Below are 24651 nucleotides of genomic sequence, written 5' to 3' on the forward strand. Positions count from 1 at the left end.
AAGGAAAACTGTATGTGTTTTTAGTGGAGGAAAAGGGGGAATCCAAGCTTTATTAATTTAGTGGTTGGCATCCAAGTGTCTGGGCATGCCCAAGGTGCTGCCAGGTTTGAGGAGGGACCAGATGAAATGTTGTGGCATTTGCCCGTTCGTTTGAAAATGTCAGTACAGGAGGAGAGAAAGAGTTAATAGGTAGACCAATAGAAAGCCAGAAGCGGAGCCTACCTGCTTATAAAAGGGGCTTAGCCCAAGGTTTGGGTGTGAGTTGGTTGGTTGGTTGGTTGGTTGGTTGGTTAGTTAGTTAGTTAGTTAGTTAGTTAGTTAGTTGGTTAGTTGGGAAAGGCAGTTGGGAAAGCAGTTGGCAGACAGCTGGAAACAGGGAGACAGTGCAGTTGGTTCTTGTGTGAGGGGAGGTAGAAGAGTTAGAGACAGGATAAAATAAGACTAAGAAGGTAAAGAGTAACAACGTTTTGAATGCAGTTAAAGTTTATTTGTGTTTGTAATAAACTACACTCTTCTTTGTTAACTTAAGAAACTGACTGAGAGTAAGTGTTTTACCGGGGAGGACCTGGCTGGTGTATAGGTCAATAGTCCGTGAGACGACTGGGGGCTCCGTATGAATGCCACAGATGTCTTCTGCTCCCTTGGTCCCTCCAATCTAGCCATCTGCACTTCTTCTTCACTGCAGCCTTAAAGCTTCTTATTTCCTCCACAGGGGGAAGAAATGCACCAGGGAGAAGGAGGTCAGGGTGCCAGGGTTACTCAGCATCATTTGTATAGTGCTAAATTGTAGCTTAACATTTACACCACCTATGTGTATGAAAACATCACTGTTGCTAACATAGGATCAAATGTGGAAGAGAACAGTTTTAAGTCAAAAGTACAATCTAGTCAATGCAGGTTTTCTTTTCCATTACAGAAAAGCAAAAGCAAAATGCCCACAGACTAACTTGGTTCGGCTATATTCTGTATTTAATAATAATAATAATAATAATAATAATAATAATAATAATACCACACCCCAGAAACCATAGATTCAAGAACAACCAAACTTATATTTTATTCAAAGACATTTCAATTTTAAAAAGAACATTTCTGCACCACCACCACCTATTTGATGGCAGGGAGACAGGATAGAAGAGGACGAGCAGAAGTGAGTGGTGAAGGAAGGGCAGACTTTTGCCCCTTGCCACAGACAGCAGTGAGACTATTGCTGCCCCTTGAAATATGAAAATCAGTTCAGATAATAAGTGCATTGCCAAAGGAGTATGGGCACAATCCCATCAAAATCAGCTACTTTTTAGTCCCACTGGTTTCAGTGGGAGAGTTGAGCCTGTGAGTATACCTCAATTAAAACTAACAGGACTTAACCTTGACTGGATTGAGCTTCATTTCTTTGTATGCAACGTTTGTCACTTCTTTCCTTTAGTCCTGGGCCTCAAGTTCCTCCTCTTTTTCTTCTGCTATGACTGCAGCTGTGGCAAAAAAAGAAATGGAGGGAAAGAAGTACAATAGGGATGATAATTTATTTCTGAAATATCAGGCTTGTAACTCACACTATACAAACACAGAATTAAAAAACCACCAGACCAGAATCATAAAGCAGGCCAAGGCGTCTTATGCCCCATCCTAAGTGCAGCTTTGTGGTTGAACAGGAGCTGATGTAGTGATTTTTCCTCCCATTGATGCCAATGGGGCAGAAAAGGATGGGAGCCTCCCTCTACCACCTTCCTGTAGCCTTGGACAGAGGGAGCCAGCTGGGCTTTATAGCATTTTTTTTGCAGCACTGTACTGCAGTGGAGCACTGTGCAATAGATTGTGTAGTCTTTGCAAGCAGGTAAACCTGCCTTGCTGGATTAGACGTAGCTATGGCCTTACTTTGTGATCCATGTGTCTGTTTCCACAAAGAACATTTTTTGTCATCTTTATCACCCATGATAACAAAATGGAATCTCTATGTACAAGGGCAATACACCTCTAGGTACCAGAAAAAAATAGGATGCCAATATCCCGTCTAAGCAAGGGAGCAGCTTAATCACTCACTGCACCATGTCTATCCCATGGGTAGGCAAACTAAGGCCTGGGGGCAGGATCCAGCCCAATCGCCTTCTCAATCCGGCCCGTGGACGGTCTGGGAATCGGCATGTTTTTACATGAGTAGAACGTGTGCTTTTATTTAAAATGCATCTCTGGGTTATTTGTGGGGCATAGTTATTCGTTCTCCCCCCCCCCCTCAAAATATAGTCCACCCCCCCCCCCCAGGTCTGCAGGACAGTGGTGAAAAAGTGGACAGTGGACCCTGCTGAAAAAAATTGCTGACCCCTGCACTATCCCTCACCTTGCTCTTCTTTAGCTGTCTCATCTTCTTCCTCAGCCTCTTTAGGAGGAGATGTCTCTTCAGTGGGCTCTGTTGCCTCTGCAGGTTGCTCTGTAGTTTCAGAAGGCACTTCAGTTGCAGTGTCATCAGCTGACGTGGAAAACAGAAAAAAAAAATGTTAGAAGAACAAAAGCATTGCTGCCCTGCTTATTAGCTTCATTTAGGTTACAAGTTATTGAGGCAACATTCTGGTCCTACGATGGTCATCATCAGCTTCCTTCCCATATCCAGCTTTTCTAAATTATTTTTGGTTTTTCTCCACATCAGCTTCATTTAGGGAGAAGATAAAAACCTTTCTGTTTACCCAGGCCTTTGGAATTTAACCAACCTTCCCATGGGATAGTTTTTTCCCCCCAAGTGCCATAGTCGCATTGTGGGGGAGAGGGAAGGAGATTTTAAGGGGGTGGGGCAGTCACAGCAAGGAACCCTCTCCTCATGTGGCAACCATCCCCCTTCCTCAAATACCTGCTTCCTGCATGGCAATAAAGCTTGAGAAAGCCAGTCATTGTCACAATGGGAGCCTTTTAAAAAAAGTTTATTTACCAGCAAGTGAATGTGCATATGCATGAATATGTACATGTGTGACATATATGAATTTTGTGTATGTACATGAATGTATGCTAACAGATGTGTGTGGGCATGTGTATGCACGAAAGAGAGCATGTGGGGAACCCCACTTTCCTTTGGGTCCACCCATCACTAGCATATATCCATAAGAGAATATGGCTCTTGAGCGAAAACGTCATTCTGCCTTGGCTACAGAGTTAACAGGGCTTTATTATGGATCTCCCCGCCCCCATATTTGAATATACCCTCAATCTGTGTGCATGTTTTGTAAACCTCTGTTGCCATGCCACGCATTGACATCTCCTATATCTAAGAAAGTTCCAATCACCTATGCGGATCAAACAATTTCTCCATGCACAGATATTATCACGCAACACATTCCAAACTGATTGGTGGGATATATCCTCCATGCTCCTAGACCTAATTTTATTTAGAAACTCCTGCATAGTGCAGTATCATAAAACATTACATCTCACTAATGTTGCAAAATGTGCTAATGTTGCAAAATGTGAGACCCATTGAAATGAATGTAGTAGATGGACCACTTCAGTGAATAAAGGGTTGATCCTGCAGCAAAATACAAACCTGGAGGTGTTGGTTCTTCAACTATTGCAACCTCTACTGCTGGAGGAGGGGGAGGTGGTTCTTCAGGTGCCCAGAGTGTTAGGGCAGTAATTTTTGATGCTTTCCATTTTGGAATAGATGGAGCCATAACTTCTTCTTCCTCTTCTTCCTCTGGTTTTTCCTGAAGATCAGATGAATATCCAGGATACAGATTTGAATGAAAAAGGAAATGACCAGTCCTATAACTCATAACATATTTCTGTTTCATTATAAACACACACACACACACACATACACACACACACTCTTCCTTCAACCTGCAACAATATACATGCCCACATCAACACCACAGTCTTTGTTAACAGCTTTGGTTGCTCCAATGCCCCATCAAAGTGATCCAGAAGGAATCCTGATCCAGCCTCTGTTATAGACATTCGCTACAACACATGCCAGCTTTTAAACAGCTGTTCTGAGAGGCCCTTCTCTAATTGCTGCCATCTTGCTGCAATGACTAGAAATCAGAGCTTTGTGGCACAGGCACCCTGGTTGCAGGATACACTCCCCAGAGACACTTGTCTGATGCCCACAGTACTACTAGTACTAATAATAATTTTATTACAGTCATACCTTGGTTCTCGAATGGAATCCATTCCGGAAGTCCGCTCAACTTCCAAAAACGTTCAACAACTAAGGCACGGCTTCTGATTGGCTGCAGGAGCTTCCTGCACTCAAGCAGAAGTCGCGGAAGCCACCCCTGACGTTCAGCTTCCAAAGAACATTCGCAAATTGGAACACTCACTTCTGGGTTTGCGGCGTTCAGGAGCCAGAATACTCAGGAGTCAAGGCATTCGGGATCCAAGGTACGACTGTATTTATACCCCACCCATCTGGCCGGGTTGACTAGCATAGGTTTACTTGTTTACTTGTTACATGTTAGCTATTTTCCTATGTATGGTGATGCAAACTTGTCTTATTGAGGCAAAGACTGAGTGGTATTGTTCCCAAATACACCTGAAACTATGGTTTAGATCCTTTTCCAACAAAACCAAGTTTGGATGTCCGTAGAAGCTGGTGCAGTGGAGAAGAGCTGCCCTTACAATATTGGTGTAGCTGCAGCTGACCTAGACAGTGCGGGGGTGTGGCAGGGCTGCATGGACACACTGGTGGAGCCAATCCAGTACTTCCATCGCTGTGTCTGCATAGCCCCAACCTTGCCGCCACTCCCTCTACCAGCCAGGTAATTTGCTGCAACTCTGGTGCTTGCAGGGCAGCTCTGCCACACCATCCGCTACTATTGGGTGTAATAGCAAATTGTGATTAGTTTTGAAGTGACAGCTTTTGAGCACATCCTTGTGGCAGGGAGAAGAAGTTTGAGGCTTATGCAGGTGGATATAGAAGGAAGCTATGACTTGCCATTACATCCAAGGCAGCCCTTAAGATTTATCAACATCTTCATTTGTACGGTTTGTAAGACTATCTTAGCCGTCTCTTAGTCATTGAGCCTAAGAGCAGCAGCAGCAGATATGTTCTATGCTTATGATAATGTTTTATTCTCTTGTTAATTATACTGTTTCAGATGTGCATTTTATATTTGATTTCATTTAGTAATGCTTTCTTTTGAAATGTTTAAGACAATTTTTTGTTTGCTAACTTTACTGTGTTAAATGAGCATTCAGTATTTACCTCCTTTGCAATGTTTTAGTTTGAAATCTTTAAGATAATATTTTAGTCATGCTTATTATGTTAATTATGTTGCTTTGAATGTATACTTTATGTTAAACTTTCTTCAGTTATGTTTTATTTGATGTTTTGATGTAGGTTGTAAACAGCTTTGATATTTTTTCTTGAAACTATAAGGAGGTATAGAAATAAAACGAACATTAATAAGACATAGCAGTACATTTGTAACTGCTATATGAGAAGTGCAGATAAGAATCCCTTTAACGTCTCTTTATTGCACAGCCTCTCAAACATTCTTCCCAAAGGACCAGTAATATTTAGGTATGCATGCTATTGGCCATTCCAGCAGTGAGCCCACCCAATCAGTCTTCCTTGCCACCATCCTCCCCATGCTACTGCACTGCTCCAGAAGTTCACTATAACCTAACAATATATCCATGTTGCTATCTGGAAATTCTAGGGCACAAAGAATTATTTTCCCCAATATTGCAGAGTATGCCAATGGAATAGTGCCATTAATAATAAAAGTCTGCAAGAGATTGCAAAAATAAGTCGTTGTATTAAAATATATATATTAAAATGCAAATTAGAGGTATATAATATCAACCAATGCCCTAAAGGATTAATTTCTGCCCCCCATACCCTCAAATGCCTTTCTAACTTATGTCACATGCAGGCAAACCATGCAGTAACACTCCATTTCAAAGCCAGAGGGCACCTCTGTTGTACTAGGCTGCTTGAAGATAAAGGCTTCAATGATTGGTTGCTTCTCATAGTTCTGCACAGAAGGCAGTTCTTTGCTGCCTCTTCTCTTGCTTTTGGTTTGCATGAGCTAAGCAAGTTGTGGAAAAGGAATCAAAGTGAACTATGAATCCCACTACACAAAGTCAAAAGCTTTCATTTGCAGAAGAAGAAACAAAACACAAATTTGTTGAAAATAATGAAACACGCATTGAATAAGCGAGGCTTGCAGCACAAGATTCACAAAAGTGTAGAATGCATTTTTAAAATTAATGTTTCATTTTAGGAAAACTGGAGCCAGAGTTTGTAATATGCTTTGCCAAAGGCCGATTCCTCCCCATAGCCCTGTACAGAAGGCCATTGCCTATTTTGCAGGATAGAAATAAGGGGCAAGAACATTAATATCAGATCTTGAATTCAACAACTTTTGCAGATTTGAATACTAATAATTCACAGTTAACTACTTAATAAAATATATTAATATTCAGATTTGAGTTACAGATTTTAAAGGCAGTATTTAATCATTTTTTTCAAAAGAGTAATACTCTATTCACTGAAAGCTAAACAGCAAGCTTATGAGAGTCATTCACGTCAAGTGTCAATAACAAGAATACACTTATATCAAAAAGCTGGTCCTCATCCTGGAGGCTGAGCATTCACAACACTCACTGAACAAAAGTTCAGTCATGCTGGAAAGTACAGGTGCCAAAGTCTTACTAACTGTATCAATAGATATTTCTTATGATAACCCCAGTGTTTATGTGAACATAACAAAAGGAGTTGGGAGGACAGCAAGCAGGTACTGTGTGGAATCCATGGACGTTTATTCTGATTTGTTTGTGCATCCTGATTTGTGCAGCCGTTATATGCTACCACCATCTAGTGGCTGTTTATCTTATTGCAGAGAGTATGGTAAGAAAATAGATGTGAACAAATCTGAACGAATACTCAACAAACACCAATTGGAAGCACCCCTGGGATTGCTAACAGCAACTGGCTGAAAGAATAGAGAATCTATCCTCATCTGGTGAACGCAAGTCTATATGAATTAAGCATTGCAAGCAGGTAGAATTGTTACTCTTGCACTTAGATGTACATCAAAGGTCCTATTTCTCAACCAGGCTATTTTTCAGTCACTCATTAGTTCTAAGACATATAATGAATGGGTTCTCCAGTTGTTACCATTTGTAGTGTTTACCTCGTGGATGTATTCGCCATGTTGTTCACATCCAATATCAAATATATACTTCCCAGCACCCAATGGCTATATGAAAAAACAAACAAAAATTAGTATTATTCTGACAATATCAAATCCTAAACTCTATTCTTTAGCATACATGGCATCTATCAGTGATGTCTTTCTGCAGTCTAACATAAGAAAAACAGATCACTCTCCATGTAAAAAAGGGACAGAAATTTAACATCAGAAACCAAACACCAATATTCAGAAACCAGTGACTGAACATCACAGCCTCCCAAGACTATTGATCTAAAAGTGGCTGTTCTTATTTAGCATAATTATCACAAACAACATTATTTGCATTTCATTTCCATCTGAACCTGGTTTTTTTTTACCAGACTCATATATATAACTCCATTCCTTAATGCTTATGCCATTATCAGTTTGATGGACCATAAGGTTCCATAAGCACTTAGTTGTTCTTGCTGTAGCTGTTCAAAAATGTATATACCATTTACCAAAATAAAAGCACACATTCTCAGAGCAATCCAAGCCTCTTCAGGAGCTGCATGTGGACAGATGGAATCACTTCCAGACAAAAGTAAATGAAACAAACTTGTTTACCTGAGGCTTTGCTTCTGGGTGAACAATGGAGATCCTAGATATCAAGACTATTATGTATGGGTTTAGGGGATTAAAAAAAAAATACCTTCCAGCTTAATTATTGGGTGATGGTGCAGTGTCTGGTGGGAATATGGCAGGGAGTTATCATAGTACTGCTTCAATTTCAAGGATTGTGCAGATGTATAGTTTTAGTCTACCATCTTGATATTGGGCCTCTGCTTTTCAGCATCTCCAGAAGTTCCTGGTGTCTTATCTGCCTCAGAGGGATCAGGCTGGGTCAACCCTGGAGCCCCATCGAACCCCCGTTTCCATAGCGACAGTTCCAGCCTCACAGGGGTTGGGCTGGGTGACCTCTGGGGCCCCATTGGAAACAGGTTGTGCGATGGGGCCCCAGAGGTAACCCAGACTGACCCCTGTGAAGCCGTAAAAATCTCTCAGGAAACCGGTTCTGTGATGGGGCCCCAGGGGTCACCCAGCATGACCCCTGCAAGGCCAGGACCATTGCTCTGGAAATAGATAACGCAAGGTCAAACCAATTGCTATGGAAACGGGTAGTCCGAAGGGCCTTAAGGGGTCACCCAGCCTGATCTCTGGAAGGCCAGAACCGTAAGTCAGGAAATGGGTTGTACAACGGGATCCCAGGGGTCACACACCCTGACCCCTTTGATGCAGGAGGGGTCACTATGGAAATGGGACCGTCGCTATAGAAATGGGTTGTACATTGGGGAACCAAGGGTCACCCAAACCGAACCCTGCGAGCTCAGGACCATCGCTCAGGAAACAGATTGTGCGAAAGAGCCGTAGGGGTCACCAAGCCTGACCCCTGCAATGCCGAAGCCATCGCTATGGAAACGGGAAAATCGCTATGGAAACAGGTTGTACGTTGGGGACCCGGGGGTCACCCAGCTTGACCTCTGCGATCTCAGGACCTACACTCGGGAAGTGGGTTGCGTGACGGTAGACCAGGGGTCACGCAGCCTGACCCCTACAAGACAGGAACTGTTGTGATGGAAATGGCTCCATCGCTATGGAAATGGGTTATAGGTTGGGGACCCAAGCGTGACCCAACCTGACCTCTGCGAGCTCAGGACCTTCGCTCAGGAAACGGGTTGTGTGGCAAAGTCCCACGGGTCACCCAGCCTGACCCCTATGAAAAAGAAACTGTCGCTATGGAAACAGGGCCGTTGCTATGGAAACGGGTGCTAGGTTCGGGACCCAAGGGTCACCCAGTCTGACACATGCAAGCTCAGGACCTCCGGTCGGGAAACAGATTGTGAGACGGTGCCACAGGAGCCACCCAGCATGACCCCCTATGAGGGAGGAACTATCACTATTGAAACAATACTTTCGCTAAGGAAACGGGTTATATGTTCGGGCCCAACAGGTCACCCAGCCAGACCCCTTTGAGCTCAGGACCACCACTCAGGAAATGGGATGTGTGACGGGATCCCAAGTGACCCAGTCTGACCCCTACGTGGCAGGAACCGTACTATGGAAACAGGACTGTTGCTATGGAAACGCGTTGTGCATTGTTGCCACACAGGTCACGCAGCCTGACCTGTGAGAGCTCAGGACCATCGCTTGGGAAACGAGTTGTGCGAAGGGGTCCCAACTGTCAACCAGCCTGACCCCTGCAAGGCAGGAACTGTTACTATGGAAATGGGACCATCGCTATGGAAATGGCTTGAATGTTGCAGCCGCACAGATCACCCAACCTGACCTCAGAATCTTCACTTAGTAAATGGGTTGTGCCACCGGACCCCTGGGTTCACCCAGCCTGACCCCTACGAGCAAGGAACTGTCACTATGAAAACGAGACTGTCGCTATGGAAACGGGTAGTGTGTTGTGGCTGCACAGGTCACCCAGCCTACGCCAGCACTCAGAAAACGGATTGTGTGACAAAGTGCCAAGGGTCACCCAGCCTGATCACTGAGAGGCAGAGACTATCACTATGGAAATAGGACCATTGCTATGGAAATGGGTTTTACATTGCGGCCGCACAGGTCACCCAGCATGACCTCTGCGAGCTCAGGACCTTCACTTAGGAAACGGGTTGTGTGACCGGGCCCCAGGAATCACCCAGCCTGACCCCTGTGAGGAAGAAACCATGGCTATGGAAACAGGATCGTTGCTATGTAAACAAGTTGTATGTTTGGGACCAAAGGGTCACTCGGCCTGACACTTCAAGCTTGGGACCATCACTCGGGAAACGGATTTTGTGACGGAGTCCCAAGAGTCACCCAGCATGACCCCTGCAAGGTAGGAACCGTTGCTATGGAAATCAGACCATGGCTATGAAACTAGTTGTAGGTTGGGAACCCAAGAGTCACCGAGCCTGATCCTTGTGAGCTCAGGACCACCGCTCGGGAAACCGGTTGTGTGACGGGTTGAAAAGGGTAACCAAGACTGATCCCTACAAGGCAGGAACTGTCGCTATGGAAACAGGACCGTCCCTATGGAAACAGGTTGCACGTTAGAGTGGCACAGGTCACACAGCCTAACTCTAAAAGCTGAGGACCTTCACTAGGGAAAAGGGTTGTGCAACCTATCCCAGAGTTTACCCAGCTTCACCCCTGCGAGGCAGGAACCGTCGGTATGGTGCACCTAGGGTCCAAATGTCACCCAGCATACGCCTAGGAGCTCTGGACCATCACTCAGGAAACGGGTTGTGTGACGGGGTGCTAGAGATCACCCAGCTTGACCCGTGAGACAGGGACCGTCGCTATGGAAACGGGACAGTCACTATGGAAACGGGTTCGTAGCTATGGAAACATATTTTACGTTGAGGCCGCACAGGTCACCCAGCCTGACCTCTGCGAGCTCAGGACCTTCGCTCAGAAAATGAGTTCTGCGTCCGGACCCCTGGGGTTACTGAGCCTGACCCCTGCAAGGCAGCAAACGTCACTATGGAAACAGGACTGTTGCTATGGAAACAGGTTTTAGGTTGGGGACCCAAGGGTCTCCGAATCTGAACCTTGAGAGCCCGGGACCATCCCTCAGGAAACAGAGTCCTGAGGGTCAACCAGCCCCTGCGAGGCAAGAACAGTAGCTATGGAAACAAGATTGTCGCTATGGCAACAAGTAGGGAACCCAAGGGTCTCCGAACCTGGCCCTTGTGAGCTCGGGACCATCACTCGGGGAACCAGTTTTGTGACGGAGTTTCGAGGGTCAAGCAGCCTGACCCCTGTGAGGCAGGAACCGTTGCTATGGAAACGGGACTGCTGCTATGAAAACGGGGTGGAAACCCAAGGGTATCTGAGCCTGACCCTTGCGAGCTCAGGACCACCGCTCAGAAAACTTGTTGTGTGACGGAGTGCCAAGAGTCACCCAGCCTGATCCCTGAGAGGCAGGGACCGTCCCTATGGAAACAGGACTGTCGCTATGGAAACGGGTTTTAGGTTGGGGACCCAAGAGTCCCTTGCGAGCTGGGGCCATCACTCAGGAAACGGGTTTTGTGATGGAGTCCTGAGGGTCACCCAGCCTGTGATTCAGGGGCCATCGCTATGGAAACAGGGCCGTCGCTATGGAAACGGGTTTTACGGTGCGGCCACACAGGTCACCCAGCCTGACCTCTGCAAGCTCAGGACCTTTGCTCAGGAAACAGGTTGAGTGACGGAGTCACAAGGGTCACCCAGCCTAACCCCTGTGAGGCAGAGACCATCACTATGGAAATGGGACAGTCGCTATGGAAATGGGTTCATTGCTATGGAAACGGGTTTTCGGTTGGGGACTCCGAGCCTGACTCTTGAGAGCTCGGGACCATCAAACAGGGAACGGGTTTTGAGACAAGAGTCCCAAGGGTCACCCAGCCTGACCCCTGTGACCGTCGCTATGGAAACATGACTGTTGCTATGGAAATGGGTCGGGGACCCGAGTCTCTTGAGCCTGACCCTTGCAAGCTCGGGACCATCACTCGGGGAACGGGTTTTGTGACGGAGTCCCGAGGGTCACCAAACCTGACCCCTATGAGGCAGGGACCATCATTATGGAAACGAGACAGTTGCTATGAAAATTGGTTCGTCGCTATGGAAACGTGTTTTACGTTGTGGCCGCACAGGTCACCCAGCCTGACGTCTGCGTGCTCAGGGCCTTCATTCAGGAAACGGGTTTGACCGCCAATGGCGGCAATGGGATTGTTGCTATGGAAACGGGTTTTAGGTTAGGGACCCAAGGGCCTCTGTGCCTGACCCTTGTGAGCTCGTACCATCACTCAGGGAACAGGTTGTGTAACAGAGTCCCGAGGGTCAGCCAGCCTAACCCCGCAAGACAGTAACCGTTGTTATGGAAACGGGACTGTCGCTATGGAAACGGGTCTGGGACCCAAGAGTCTCCAAGCCTGACCCTTGCAATCTCGGTACCATCACTCAGGGAATAGTTTTTTTGACGGAGTCCCGAGGGCCACCCAGCTTGACCCCTGCGAGGCAGGAACCGTTACTATGGAAACGGGGCTGTCGCTATGGAAACAGGTCGGGGACCCAAGTCTCTGAGCCTGACCCTTGCGAGCTCAGGACCATCACTCAGGGAACGGGTTTTGTGATGGAGTCTGGAGCCTCACCCAGCCTGATCCCTGTGAGGCAGAGACCGTCGCTATGGAAACAAGACAATTGCTATGGAAATGGGTTCATCGCTATGGAAACAGGTTTTAGGTTGGGGACCCAAGTCTCCGAGCCTGACCCTTGCAAACTCGGGACCATCACTCGGGGAACGGGTTTTGTGACGGAGTCCCGAGGGTCCCCCAGCCTGACCCGTGATTGAGGGACCATCGCTATAGAAACAGGACTGTCACTATGGAAACGTTAGGGACCCAAGGGTCTCCGTTCCTGACCCTTGCGAGGGGGACCATCACTCAGGGAACGGGTTTTGTGAGGGACTCCCGAGGGTCACCCAGCCTCATCCCGCATGAAAGGAACCATTGCTATAGAAGCGGGACTGTCGCTATGGAAACGGGGACCCAAGAGTCTCCAAGCCTGATCCTTGCGAGCTCGGGACCATCAATCGTTGAATGGGTTTTGTGACTGAGCCTCAAGCCTAACCCAGCCTGACCCCTGTGAGGCAGGGACCGTTGCTACGGAAACGGGTTCGTCGCTATAGAAACGGGTTTGTCACTATGGAAACAAGACAGTCGCTATGGAAACAGGGCCGTCGCTATGGAAACGGGTTTTCGGATGGGGACCCAATGGTCTCCGAGCCTGACCCTTGTGAGCTTGGGACCATCACTCAGGGAATGGGTTTTTTGAGTCCTGAAGGTCAAAGAGCTTGACCCCTGCGAGGCAGGAACCGTTGCTCTGGAAACGGGACTGTCGTTATGGAAACGGGTCTGAGACCCAAGAGTCTCCAAGCCTGACCCTTGCAATCTCTGGACTCAGGGAACGGGTTTTGTGACCCACGGCCTGACCCACGATTCAGGGGCCGTCGCTATGGAAACAGGGCCGTCGCTATGGAAACCAGTTTTCGGATGGGGACCAAGGGTCTCCGAGCCTGACCCTTGCGAGCTCTGGACCATCACTCAGGGAACCGATTTTGTGACAGTGTCCCGAGCCTCACACAGCCTGACCGCTGTGAGGCAGAGACCGTCGCTATGGAAACGACAGTCGCTATGGAAATGGGTTCATTACTATGGAAACGGGTTTTAGGTTGGGGACCTGACCCTTGCAAGCTCGGGACCATCACTCGGGGAACGGGTTTTGTGATGGAGTCCCAAGGGTCACCCAGCCTGACCCGCGATTGAGGGGCCGTCACTATGGAAACAGGACTGTCACTATGGAAACGTTAGGGACCCAAGGGTCTCCGAGCCTGACCCTTGCGAGCTGGGAACCATCACTCAGGGAATGGGTTTTGTGATGGAGTCCCGAGGCTATGGAAACAAGACAGTTGCTATGGAAACGGGTTCATCACTATGGAAATGGGTTTTAGGTTGGGGACCCAAGTCTCCGAGCCTGACCCTTGCAAGCTCTGGACCATTACTCGGGGAACGGGTTTTGTGAGTCCTGAGGGTCACTAAGTGTGACCCCTGTGAGACAGGGACCGTCGCTATGGAAACGGGTTCATCACTATGGAAACGGGCTCATTGCTATGGAAACGGGTTTTAGGTTGGGGACCCGTGTCCGAGCCTGACCCTTGCGAGCTGGGGACAATCACTCAGGGAACGGGTTTTGTGACAGAGTCCCAAGGGTCACCCAGCCTGACCCGCGATTCAGGAGCCGTCGCTATGGAAACAGGGCCGTCGCTATGGAAATGGGTTTTATGTTGCGGCCTCCCATGTCACCCAGCCTGACCTCAGCAAACTTCGCATAGGAAATGGGTTGTGCGACCGGGCCCCTGGGCTTACCCAGCTTGACCCCTGCGAGGAAGAAACTGTCGCTATGGAAACAGGACCGTTGCTATGGAAACGGGGTTTCGGATGGGGACCCAAGGGGACCCTTGCGAGCTCAGGACCATCACTCGGGGAATGGGTTTTTTGATGGAGTCCCGAAGGTCACCCAGCTTGAACCCTGCGAGGCAGGAACCATTGCTATGGAAACGGGTCTGGGACCCAAGTCTTTGAGCCTGACCCTTGCAAGCTGGGGACCATCACTCAGGGAACGGGTTTTGTGATGGAGTCCCGAGCCTCACCCAGCCTGACCCCTGTGAGGCAGAGACCGTCACTATGGAAACGAGACAGTCGCTATGGAAACGGGTTTTAGGTTGGGGACCCAAGTCTCCGAGCCTGACCCTTGCAAGCTCAGGACCATCACTTGGGGAACGGGTTTTGTGACGGAGTCCCGAGAGTCACCCAGCCTGACCTCTGTTATTCAGGGGCCATCGCTATGGAAACAGGGCTGTCGCTATGGAAACAGGTTTTACGGTGCAGCCGCACAGGTAACCCAGCCTGACCTCTGCAAGCTCAGGACCTTTGCTCAGGAAACAGGTTTTGTGACGGAGTCCCGAGGGTCACCCAGCCTCACCCCATGAAACAGGAACCATTGCTATCGAAATGGGACTGTCGCTATGGAAACGGGTTGGGGACCCAAGAGTCTCCAAGCCTGACCCTTGCGAGCTCAGGACCATCACTCGGGGAACGGGTTTTGTGACGGAGCCCCGAGCCTCACCCAGCCTGACCCCTGTGGCAGGGACCGTCGCTACGGAAACGGGTTCGTCTCTATAGAAATGGGTTCATTGCTATGGAAACAAGACAGTCGCTATGGAAATGGGTTCATCGCTATGGAAATGGGTTTTAGGTTGGGGACACAAGTCTCGGTACCATCACTCAGGGAACGGGTTTTGTGATAGAGTCCCGAGCATCACCCAGCCTGACCCCTGTGAGACAGGGACCATCGCTATGGAAACAGGTTCGTCGCTATAGAAATGGGTTCATCGCTATGGAAACAGGTTTTACGTTGCGGCCGCACAGGTCACAGCCTGACCTCTGCAAGCTCAGGACCTTCGCTCGGGAAACGGGTTGTGCGACCGGTCCCCTGGCTTATCCAGCCTGACCGCTGTGAGGCAGGAACCATCGCTATGGAAACGGAACTGTTGCTATGGAAACGGAGCGGGTACCCAAAGGTCTCCGAGCCTTACCCGTGCGAGCTCAGGACCTTCGCTGAGGAAACAGGTTGTGTGATGCACTCCCAAGGGTTACCCAGCCTGACCCCTGTAAGGCAATAACCATCACTATGGAAACAGGACCGTTGCTATGGAAACAGGTTTTCGGATGGGGACCAAGGGTCTCCGAGCCTGACCCTTGCGAGCTCTGGACGATCACTCAGGGAACCGGTTTTGTGACAGAGTCCCGAGCCTCACACAGCCTGACTGCTGTGAGGCAGATACCATCGCTATGGAAACAAGACAGTCGCTATGGAAACGGGTTCATTGCTATGGAAATGGGTTTTAGGTTGGGGACCCAAGTCTCCGAACCTGACCCTTGCAAGCTCGGGGCCATCACTCGGGGATCGGGTTTTGTCGCATCACCCAGCCTGACCCCTGTGAGACAGGGACCATCGCTATGGAAACAGGTTCATCGCTATAGAAATAGGTTCGTCGCTATGGAAACAGGTTTTATGTTGCAGCCGCACAGGTCACAGCCTGACCTCTGCAAGCTCAGGACCTTCGCTCGGGAAATGGGTTCTGCGACCGGTCCCCTGGGCTTATCCAGCCTGACCGCAGCGAGGCAGGAACCATCGCTATGGAAACGGAACTGTTGCTATGGAAACAGGGCGGGTACCCAAAGGTCTCCGAGCCTTACCCTTGCGAGCTCAGGATCTTTGCTGAGGAAACAGGTTGTGTGACGCAATCCCAAGGGTTACCCAGCCTGACCCCTGCGAGCTCTGGACCATCACTCAGGGAACCGGTTTTGTGACAGAGTCCCAAGGTCACAGCCTGACCACAGTGAAGAGGGGGCCATCGCTATGGAAACGGAACAGTCGCTATGGAAACAGGTTTTAAGTTGTGGCCGCATAGGTCACCCAGCCTGAGCTCTGCGAGCTCAGGAACTTCGCTCAGGAGATGGGTTATGCAACAGGGCCCCTGGGTTTACCCAGCCTGACCTCTGCGAGGCAGGAATCATTGCTATGGAAACGGAATTGTTGCTATGGAAACGGGTTTTCGGATGGGGACCCAAGGGTCTCCGAGCCTGACCTTTGCGAGCTGGGGACCATCACTCAGGGAACGGGTTTTGTGATGGAGTCCCAAGAGTCACCCAGCCTGACCCGTGATTCAGGGGTCGTCGCTATGGAAACAGTGCCGTCGCTATGGAAACGGGTTTTACGTTGCAGCCGCCCAGGTCACCCAGCGAACTCAGGGCCTTCGCTTGGGAAATGGGTTGTGCAACCATGCCCCTGGGCTTACGCAGCCTGCCCCCTGCGAGGAAGAAACCGTCGCTATGGAAACAGGACCGTTGCTATGGAAACGGGGTTTCAGATGGGGACCCAAGGGGACCCTTGCGAGCTCAGGACCATCACTCAGGGAATGGGTTTTTTGATGGAGTCCCGAAGGTCACCCAGCTTGAACCCTGCGAGGCAGGAACCGTTGCTATTGAAACGGGACTGTCGCTATGGAAACGGGTCGGGGACCCAAGTGTCTCAGCCTGACCCTTGCGAGCTGGGGACCATCACTCAGGGAATGGGTTTTTTGATGGAGTCCCGAGCCTCACCCAGCCTGACCCCTGTGAGGCAGAGACCGTCACTATAGAAACAAGACAGTTGCTATGGAAATGGGTTCATCGCTAGGTTGAGGACCCAAGTCTCCGAGCCAGATCCTTGCAAGCTCGGGACCATCACTTGGGGAACGGTTTTTGTGACGGAGTCCCGAGGGTCACCCAGCCTGACCCGCGATTCAGGGGCCGTCGCTATGGAAACAGGGCCGTCACTATGGAAACAGGTTTTACATTGCGGCCGCACAGGTCACCCAGCCATTCAGCGAACTCAGGGCCTTCGCTTGGGAAATGGGTTGTGCAACCGGGCCCCTGGGCTTACCCAGCCTGACTGCTGCGAGGCAGGAACCGTCGCTATGGAATCGAGATTGTTGCTATGGAAACGGGTTTTAGGTTGGGGACCATCAATCAGGGAATGGGTTTTTTGACGGAGTCCCGAGGGTCACCCAGCTTTACCCCTGTGAGGCAGGAATCAATGCTATGGAAACGGGGCTGTCGCTATGGAAACGAGTTAGGGACCCAAGAGTCTCTGAGCCTGACCCTTGCGAGCTCAGGACCATCACTCAGGGAACGGGTTTTTTGATGGAGCCCCGAGCCTCACCGAGTCTGTCCCCTGTGAGACCGTTGCTATGGAAACGGGGCCGTCACTATGGAAATGGGTACGTCACTATGGAAACGGGTTTTATGTTGCGGCCGAACAGGTCACTCAGCCTGACCTCAGCGAACTCAGGGCCTTCGCTCAGGAAACAGGTGGTGTGACGGGGTCCCAAGGGTCACCCAGCCTGACACCTGCGAGGCAAAAACTGTCGCTATGGAAATGGGATTGTTGCTATGGAAACGGGTTTTAGGTTGGGGACCCAAGGGTCACCCATCCTTACCCCTGTGTGGCAGAGACTGTCCTATGGAAATAGGGCCGTCGCTATGGAAATGGGTTTGACGTTGCAGCCACACAGGTCACTCAGCCTGACCTCAGCGAACTCAGGGCGAACTCAGGTCTCCGAGCCTGACCCTTGCAAGCTCAGGACCATCACTCAGGGAACGGGGTTTGTAACAGAGTCCCGAGGGTCACCCAGCCTAACCCCATGAGACAGGAAGCATTGCTATGGAAGCGGGACTGTCGCTATGGAAACGGGTTCATCGCTATGGAAACGGATTTTAGGTTGGGGACACAAGAGTCTCCGAGCCTGACCCTTGCGAGCTCAGGACCATCACTCAGGAAACGGGTTTTGTGACGGAGTCCCGAGGGTCACCCAGTCTGACCCCTGTGATTCAGGGGCCATCGCTATGGAAACGGGGCCGTCACTATGGAAATGGGTTCATCACTATGGAAACAGGTTTTACGTTGTGGCCCCACAGGCCACCTAGCCTGACCTCTGCAAGCTCAGGAACTTCGCTCAGGAAACAGGTTGTCCGACCTGGCTCCTGGGGTTACCCAGCCTCACCCCTGCGAGGAAGGAACCGTCGCTATGGAAACGGGACCGTTACTAAGCAAACAGGTTTTATGTTAGGGACCCAAGGGTCTCCGAGCCTGACCCTTCGAGCTGGGGACCATCACTCAGGAAAAGAGTTTCTGACGGAGTCCCAAGGGTCACCCATCCTTACCCCTGTGTGGCAGGGACCGTCGCTATGGAAACAAGATCGTCGCTATGGAAATGGGTTTTACGTTGCGGCCGCACAGGTAACCCAGGCTGACCTCTGCGAGCTCAGGGCCTTTGCTCAGGAAACAGGTGGTGTGACGGGGTCCCAAGGGTCACCCAGCCTGAACCCTGCAAAAACCATCGCTATGGAAACGGGACCGTTGCTATGGAAACGGGTTTTCCATTGGGGACCCAAGTGTCTCCGAGCCTGACCCTTGCAAGCTCGGGACCATCACTCAGGGAACAGGTTTTGTGACGGAGTCCCGAGAGTCACCCAGCCTAACCCTGCGAGGCAGGAAACGTTGCTATGGAAGCAGGAGTGTCGCTATGGAAACATGTTGTACGTTGCAGACCCAGGGGTCAAACAACCTGAACCTTGCAAACTCAGGATCACTGCTCAGGAAACAGGTTGTGTGTCATCGTCCTAGGGCTCACCCTGCCCAACCTCTGCAAGCATCGCTCTGGAAACGGGTTATGCGACGGGGAACCAGGGATCACTCAGTCTTACCCCTGCAAGTCCAGAACCTTCGCTATGGAAACGGGGGTGTGATGGGTGCCCAGGGGTCACGACAGCCTGACCCCAGTGAGACCGTAACCATTGCTATGGAAAGGAGGCTCCAGGGCTCCTGCGAGTCTAAGTGACCCCTGGGTTTTTGTCAATTAAGCAGCATATAAATCTTTTCATAAATAAAATTAAACAATAAGAAATAAATATGTTCAACATGTTCAATGTTCAAATAAATAAATGTTTTAGAAAGATAATGAAAGATAACATCAAAAATATCAACAGATCAATACAATAGCATACATACATTTTTATTCACAAACTTCCCCTGGTATCTATGGTTTAGGTGAATAAGTTCAGCAGCTCCTTCTTGTTGTCCATTTGCCCAGGTGCCAACATATTTAGAGCCAGTTAATGCATACAGATATGTACCTTGCCCATGCCTATGGAGAGACAAAAAACAGTTTCACATTAAACAGGTGGAAACCTCACATCTTGATTATGGACACCAAAGTTATTGTCACAGGCTGTACTGATTCCAGGGGTGCCCAAACTTTTTTCAAAGAGGGCCGGATTTGATGAAGTGAACATGTGTGAGGGCTGACCAAGGTTGTTGACCTTTTTTAAGGATTGAAGTTATTGATTGAGGTTTTTTGGGTATTTTTACCCCAGGAAATAAACTGCCACAGGGGCCAGATTAGACCCCCGTAACGGGCTTTAGACATGCCTGGATTAAGTGCTCATCAAAACTTCTGCTTCCATTTTCCGCTTGTCCCATACTTTCAAGGCACAGGTCCCAATGGTTTTGCATTTGCTCTTCAGCTTTCCCCCAGAAAACCCACTCTTTACTTCTGAATCGGAACAAACAGCAATCTGCAGATAACTCAGTTGCTGTTTCGTATGATTCAGCAGGACACTGCAAATTTTCTCAGGGAAAAGCAACAAAGCAAGCCAAGGTGTGGACCTGCCCTTAAATCAAAGTGATTTAAATATCCAATTTAAATTGATTATTCAATTGATTTCTAGGGGAAACAACAAACTAAAAATTAAAATTGCAGTCCTATATCCAGTTACCTGGGAATAAGCCCCATTGGATTTGGAATACAGTGGCACCTCGGGTTACAGACGCTTCAGGTTACAGACTCCACTAAACCAGAAATAGTACCTCAGGTTAAGAACTTTGCTTCAGGATGAGAACAGAAATTGTGTGGCGGCAGCGGAAGGCCCCATTAGTTAAAGTGGTTAAGAACAGTTTCAGGTTAAGAACGGACCTCCAGAACGAATTAAGTTCTTAACCTTAGGTACCACTGTATTGAAATGCGCAAATTGAAAGAAAGGGGGCAGAGGAACCAAAATGACCTAACAAGAAATTTGGAGCTTTCAGGTTTGAGAGAATAAAAAGAAAGAGAAGAAAACACTAGAGCAACTAATCTCATTGTCTGGAGAGAGAACTTGTGTATTCTCCTGTAAGACAGGAACTTGGAGCAGGAAGCTGCCAAATCACAGCTACAGTAAAAACCAAATTCTTCCAGTATTTTGTATGGAACCAATTCTTGGATTCAGCACCAAATTTAAATCCCACTGCCAAGGATGACTGCCAAAAGACTAAAAAACTCTCCTCACTGTGCTGTTTGGGGACATTGTGGGAGGAAGAAAAGGAAAAAGGGTACGTTTTCACTTTCACATTCCCCAGAAAGCACACCTGACATACAGCAATAAAATGCTTAGGTTCAGGACTGTCAGTCAGCCCCAAACCTCAGTGCTCTAGCATTATGTAGCACAGCAGAAGACCTTGGAATGTGAAGTGGAGGCAGGGACAGAAGTACCCTTTTGTCTCCCTGAAAAGCCTAGACAACACTACAAGGCTCCTGGTTGAAGCTGGCTAGAATCCCTGAACAACAGGACTCCTAAGAGGTGAGGATACACTACACATTTATTTCAGATTCCACCATAATTTATCATTCATTCAAAAATGTAAAAGAAACCTAAAGTTTCAGTCGAACAACCTGTAGTGATTGAACCACTCTCCATCATATGTGTCTCCATTTACATAGTAGTAAACGCCATTTCCATGTCTTTGGTCCTCCACCCACTCTCCTGCAATGAATACAATAGAAACATATCCACTATTTTGTATCCATTTCTTTATAAGCCAGAGTACTTAATATTTGGCTTGATTACAAATAATACATTTGTTATCATGGTGGAAAGTGTTCAGTATTTATATAGTGATTTTCTTAAAAACACAAATATTACTGAATACAATTGAGAAATCTAAAGCAAACTGAACTAAAATAATCCTTTTACTGTGATAAGGCAGTATAACTGGAGTAACTGATTACATAAATACAAATGTCCTGGATAAGAGCATGACCAATATACATTCTACTAGCTAGACACACAATAGTCTGATTTATAAAGAAGCTACATATATGTTCATTAGGAGAGATTATTTCAAACATTATGTGTGCAAAGTTGCATCAAAACGGTAAGTTCTCACTCTTCTCACCACAATTTCCATGTTCGCAATGTAAATCTCCTATCTTTTCTATAAAGGGGAGCCTGACCATCACACATTGTGTTTACTCTCCTCCTTATTGTTTACTTGCTCCATAATGATAGAAAGCTTTTAGGGTTCTGCAAAGCTGATTCAACATCCCCAGTCACTCACTCTACTCATTTTTGTTTCACATAGCAGCTTTGCCAATTGCACTTGAGCCAGCATCTAATCATAGTAGTTATTGTTGGCACAGTGAGGCAACATCCTGGTTCTGCTAATCTGCATTTGGCACTCACGCAAGACCATACGTTGTGTTGCTGTGCTTTCACACCCACCATTGTGCCCCAGCCAACTCACTTATTGAGTGGACCCACTGTGGCAATTCTCTATTCACCCCCTATATCTTTCATGTTATCTTAAGTACATAGGAAGAGCCCTGCTGGACCAGGCCAAAGGCCTATCTAATCCAGCATTCTCACAATAGCCAGCTAGATGCATATGGGAAGCTCACAAGCAGGACCTGATCATGAATGGGTACACTTCACTAGTCATCAAAATCCTCACATTTAAATCCGAACAGAGAAAATACAATTTACCATCATATCGGGATCCATCGGGATAATAAAAGATGCCTTTGCCATGTTTTTTATTCTCAAAATATTCTCCTATGTAGCGTGCACCATTCTTGAATCTGTACAATCCCTGAAACATATACATTATAGAGACTTCTTGTTCATGCTCTGGTTGTTTTACTAAAGCATATATATTACGAAAATGGCCAATATACACTAAACAAGCAGAAACTGCAACTGCCCTCGTTCCCCCATCAGTCAGCATTACATGTCTACTGAGCATGCTCAGTCCCCATTGGATGGTTTGGGGTCCCTGCTCTACTTAGAACTTTTCCCCCTACTTTTAAAGAAATATTTATGCAAATATGCTAACATTTCCTTCCTGTGTGTGGATGATGCCACTACATAAGAAGTATAAAATGAGTTTCAAGACAATCCAAACCCCAGCTGGGCAACGACAGAATCACTGGGGCATCTGCAGCCCTGACACTCACAAAAAGGAAGGGGAACAAACAAACTGCTGGAACAGTCTGGAGCTGGCATAGCAATTAGGCCTGAATTGGCTTTAATGCTGTCAAATGTCGGTAGTAGGGCCACCTTGAGAAACTAGAGGTCCCTGGACTGGCTGAGTCCAAATCCTGCCCCTGGAATATTCTGTTCTGAGGTGTCACTCCACCCATTTGGTGACTCGAGTGGAGAGCTCCACCATATCAGAGTGATACTGGTGTGACTTCATAGGCGGGAGTCTCTCTCCCCAGTCTAGCCCCACCCCACAGCAAAGGGTGTTTGGATTATAGGTTAAGATATTAGTATACAGAATGGGCAAATGCTTTTCAAAATAAGTCATACCTGTCCACTTCTTCTACCATTTGCATATTGTCCTTCATAGGTATCACCATTGGGTAATCTGGCCTTTCCCTGTCCATGCCGTTCACCAGCTTCATTGCGTTCTCCTTCATATTCCTACTTAAACGAGATCAGATAGTTGTCATTCAGCTAAAACAAAGGAGTCAGCATGACTGAAGTCTACTTATATCTTTTGTGTATAAAGAGAGGAATAGGGTAGCTGAAAGCAAGAGGAGAGGGCTCCTTCACTCTTAGTAGTTGTGTAGTAGAAGAGAGGATTTCAGCAGGTATATGCAGGTTTTGCAGTAATTTTAACTGTAGCTTGTCATATAAACTATGCCTGCAGCATTCCCTTCTACACAATTATTAAAGAGAAAGGACCTCTGTCCTCTTTTGCATCTGGTCATCCAACAAAGCAAGCTGCCTTTTACAAAGTCAGACCATTAAACCAGTATAATGACTAATATTATGCTAGAATAAATTTGTTTGTTTTTAAGCTAGCACAAGACTCTTTCTTGTTTTTATTACAACAGACAAACACATCCACTCATCTGGAAACTAAATAGCAGTGGCTTTCTAGTTTCAAACTGGAGGTGCTGGGGGCCTAAATCCAGTCCCTGCTGCATGCACTTAGCTATGGCTTCTCCTCATAAAAAACAAGGTGAATAGAAAATAAAAATTCTTATATATTGCAAATAACTCTTTCTTTGTCATTCTGTGCAATCCTATCTATGCATGTATATTCAGAAGTAAGTCCTATTAAGTTCAACTGCAGGTGAAATGCCGTGTGTCCTTAATAGATACCCTGAAAATAGTTTTCTCTTTTGTTGTATAGACTCTTCTGTCGTCGCAGCATTCTATACATAGTATTTCTTCTAGCCATACAATTATTGTTTTAAAATTATTTCTATATTGATTTCTGCCAAGTAAGCACCTTAGGCAAGAGCTTAAAAGTCAACAACTTTCTCTCTGGAATGCTTTGAAAAATCTCTAATTCCGTAACTCACCATGTCATTTCCTCTATTTTAAATAAATCATGTAAATCAAGTGTTTGGCTAAGGCTCCTTTGCATCCACACAATTTGGACGCTGAGGCTTTCGCAATGGCTGGACAAAGTAAAGGACTAAAAGACAATAATTTCTGAAAACATGGGGCGAGGCACCAGAGTGTGTCTCCATATTGCAGATCAGATCCTGAATCAAACTCCCAGTAATAATAATGATAAAAAGTTCCACTTTTTGCTTCCTGGAAACTGGTGTTTTACCTTTCCCAAACTGTTTCTACCATAATGAAAACGTGCATGAAACTCACTGCAAAAAAAAAACCCCTCTTTCTTTACTCCACAAGTTCTCCACTCAAGAGTGTGGGGAGTTCCATTCAGAAAATGGTCTTACCTGGGCATGTTTACTCAGAAGCAAGTCCCACTGTGCTCAATGGGGCTTACTTCCTATTGCGTTTGGGCTTTTTTTCTGACCCAAACGATTAACCTGCACACGCACCCCTTCCTACACCTTCCTCCTCTCGCCCCCCCCCCCCGCACACTGACCCCCAAATCATTCTCAGCCTCCTCTTCGATCTCTTCCGAGCCGAGATCCGACATGATTCAGTCCGGGCTTGTCACCATGGAAACGGCTTCGCCCGTTGGACCCCGCCCCCTCTCACCCGGCCTCCCAGAAGGCGGGGCTCCAAGAGCGCGGTCGCTAATAGCAACCGTGCCTCGCACTCTCTCCGGA

At 47.7% G+C, this 24651-nt stretch overlaps 1 protein-coding gene across 1 annotated transcript; it reads right to left on the reverse strand.

Annotated features, from left to right (window-relative positions):
- Positions 1-1032: 1032 nt before the first annotated feature.
- RSPH1 (radial spoke head component 1) lies at positions 1033-24599 on the reverse strand. Its single transcript, XM_079974724.1, has 9 exons — positions 24465-24599; positions 22922-23035; positions 22097-22202; positions 21007-21097; positions 19308-19443; positions 7125-7190; positions 3527-3686; positions 2336-2464; positions 1033-1472 (listed from the first exon to the last, which is right to left on the reverse strand). Exons 1-9 carry the CDS (start codon positions 24516-24518, stop codon positions 1423-1425), a joined length of 906 nt encoding a protein of 301 aa, XP_079830850.1. The 5' UTR covers positions 24519-24599; the 3' UTR covers positions 1033-1422.
- Between the last annotated feature and the right edge of the window lie 52 nt (positions 24600-24651).

Source organism: Podarcis cretensis, assembly GCF_951804945.1.
Source record: "Podarcis cretensis genome assembly, chromosome: 4".
Classification (NCBI taxonomy): domain Eukaryota; kingdom Metazoa; phylum Chordata; class Lepidosauria; order Squamata; family Lacertidae; genus Podarcis; species Podarcis cretensis.

Bases quoted from the DNA above. Each gene is read 5' to 3' on its own strand.
- RSPH1 (XM_079974724.1), bottom strand. From the start codon at position 24,518: ATGTCGGATCTCGGCTCGGAAGAGATCGAAGAGGAGGCTGAGAATGAT. The intron at 22,203-22,921 runs GTATGACTTATT...TATATGTTTCAG, and splicing joins ATGGTAGAAGAAGTGGACAG to GGATTGTACAGATTCAAGAA. The intron at 21,098-22,096 runs GTAAATTGTATT...TATTCATTGCAG, and splicing joins CGATGGATCCCGATATGATG to GAGAGTGGGTGGAGGACCAA.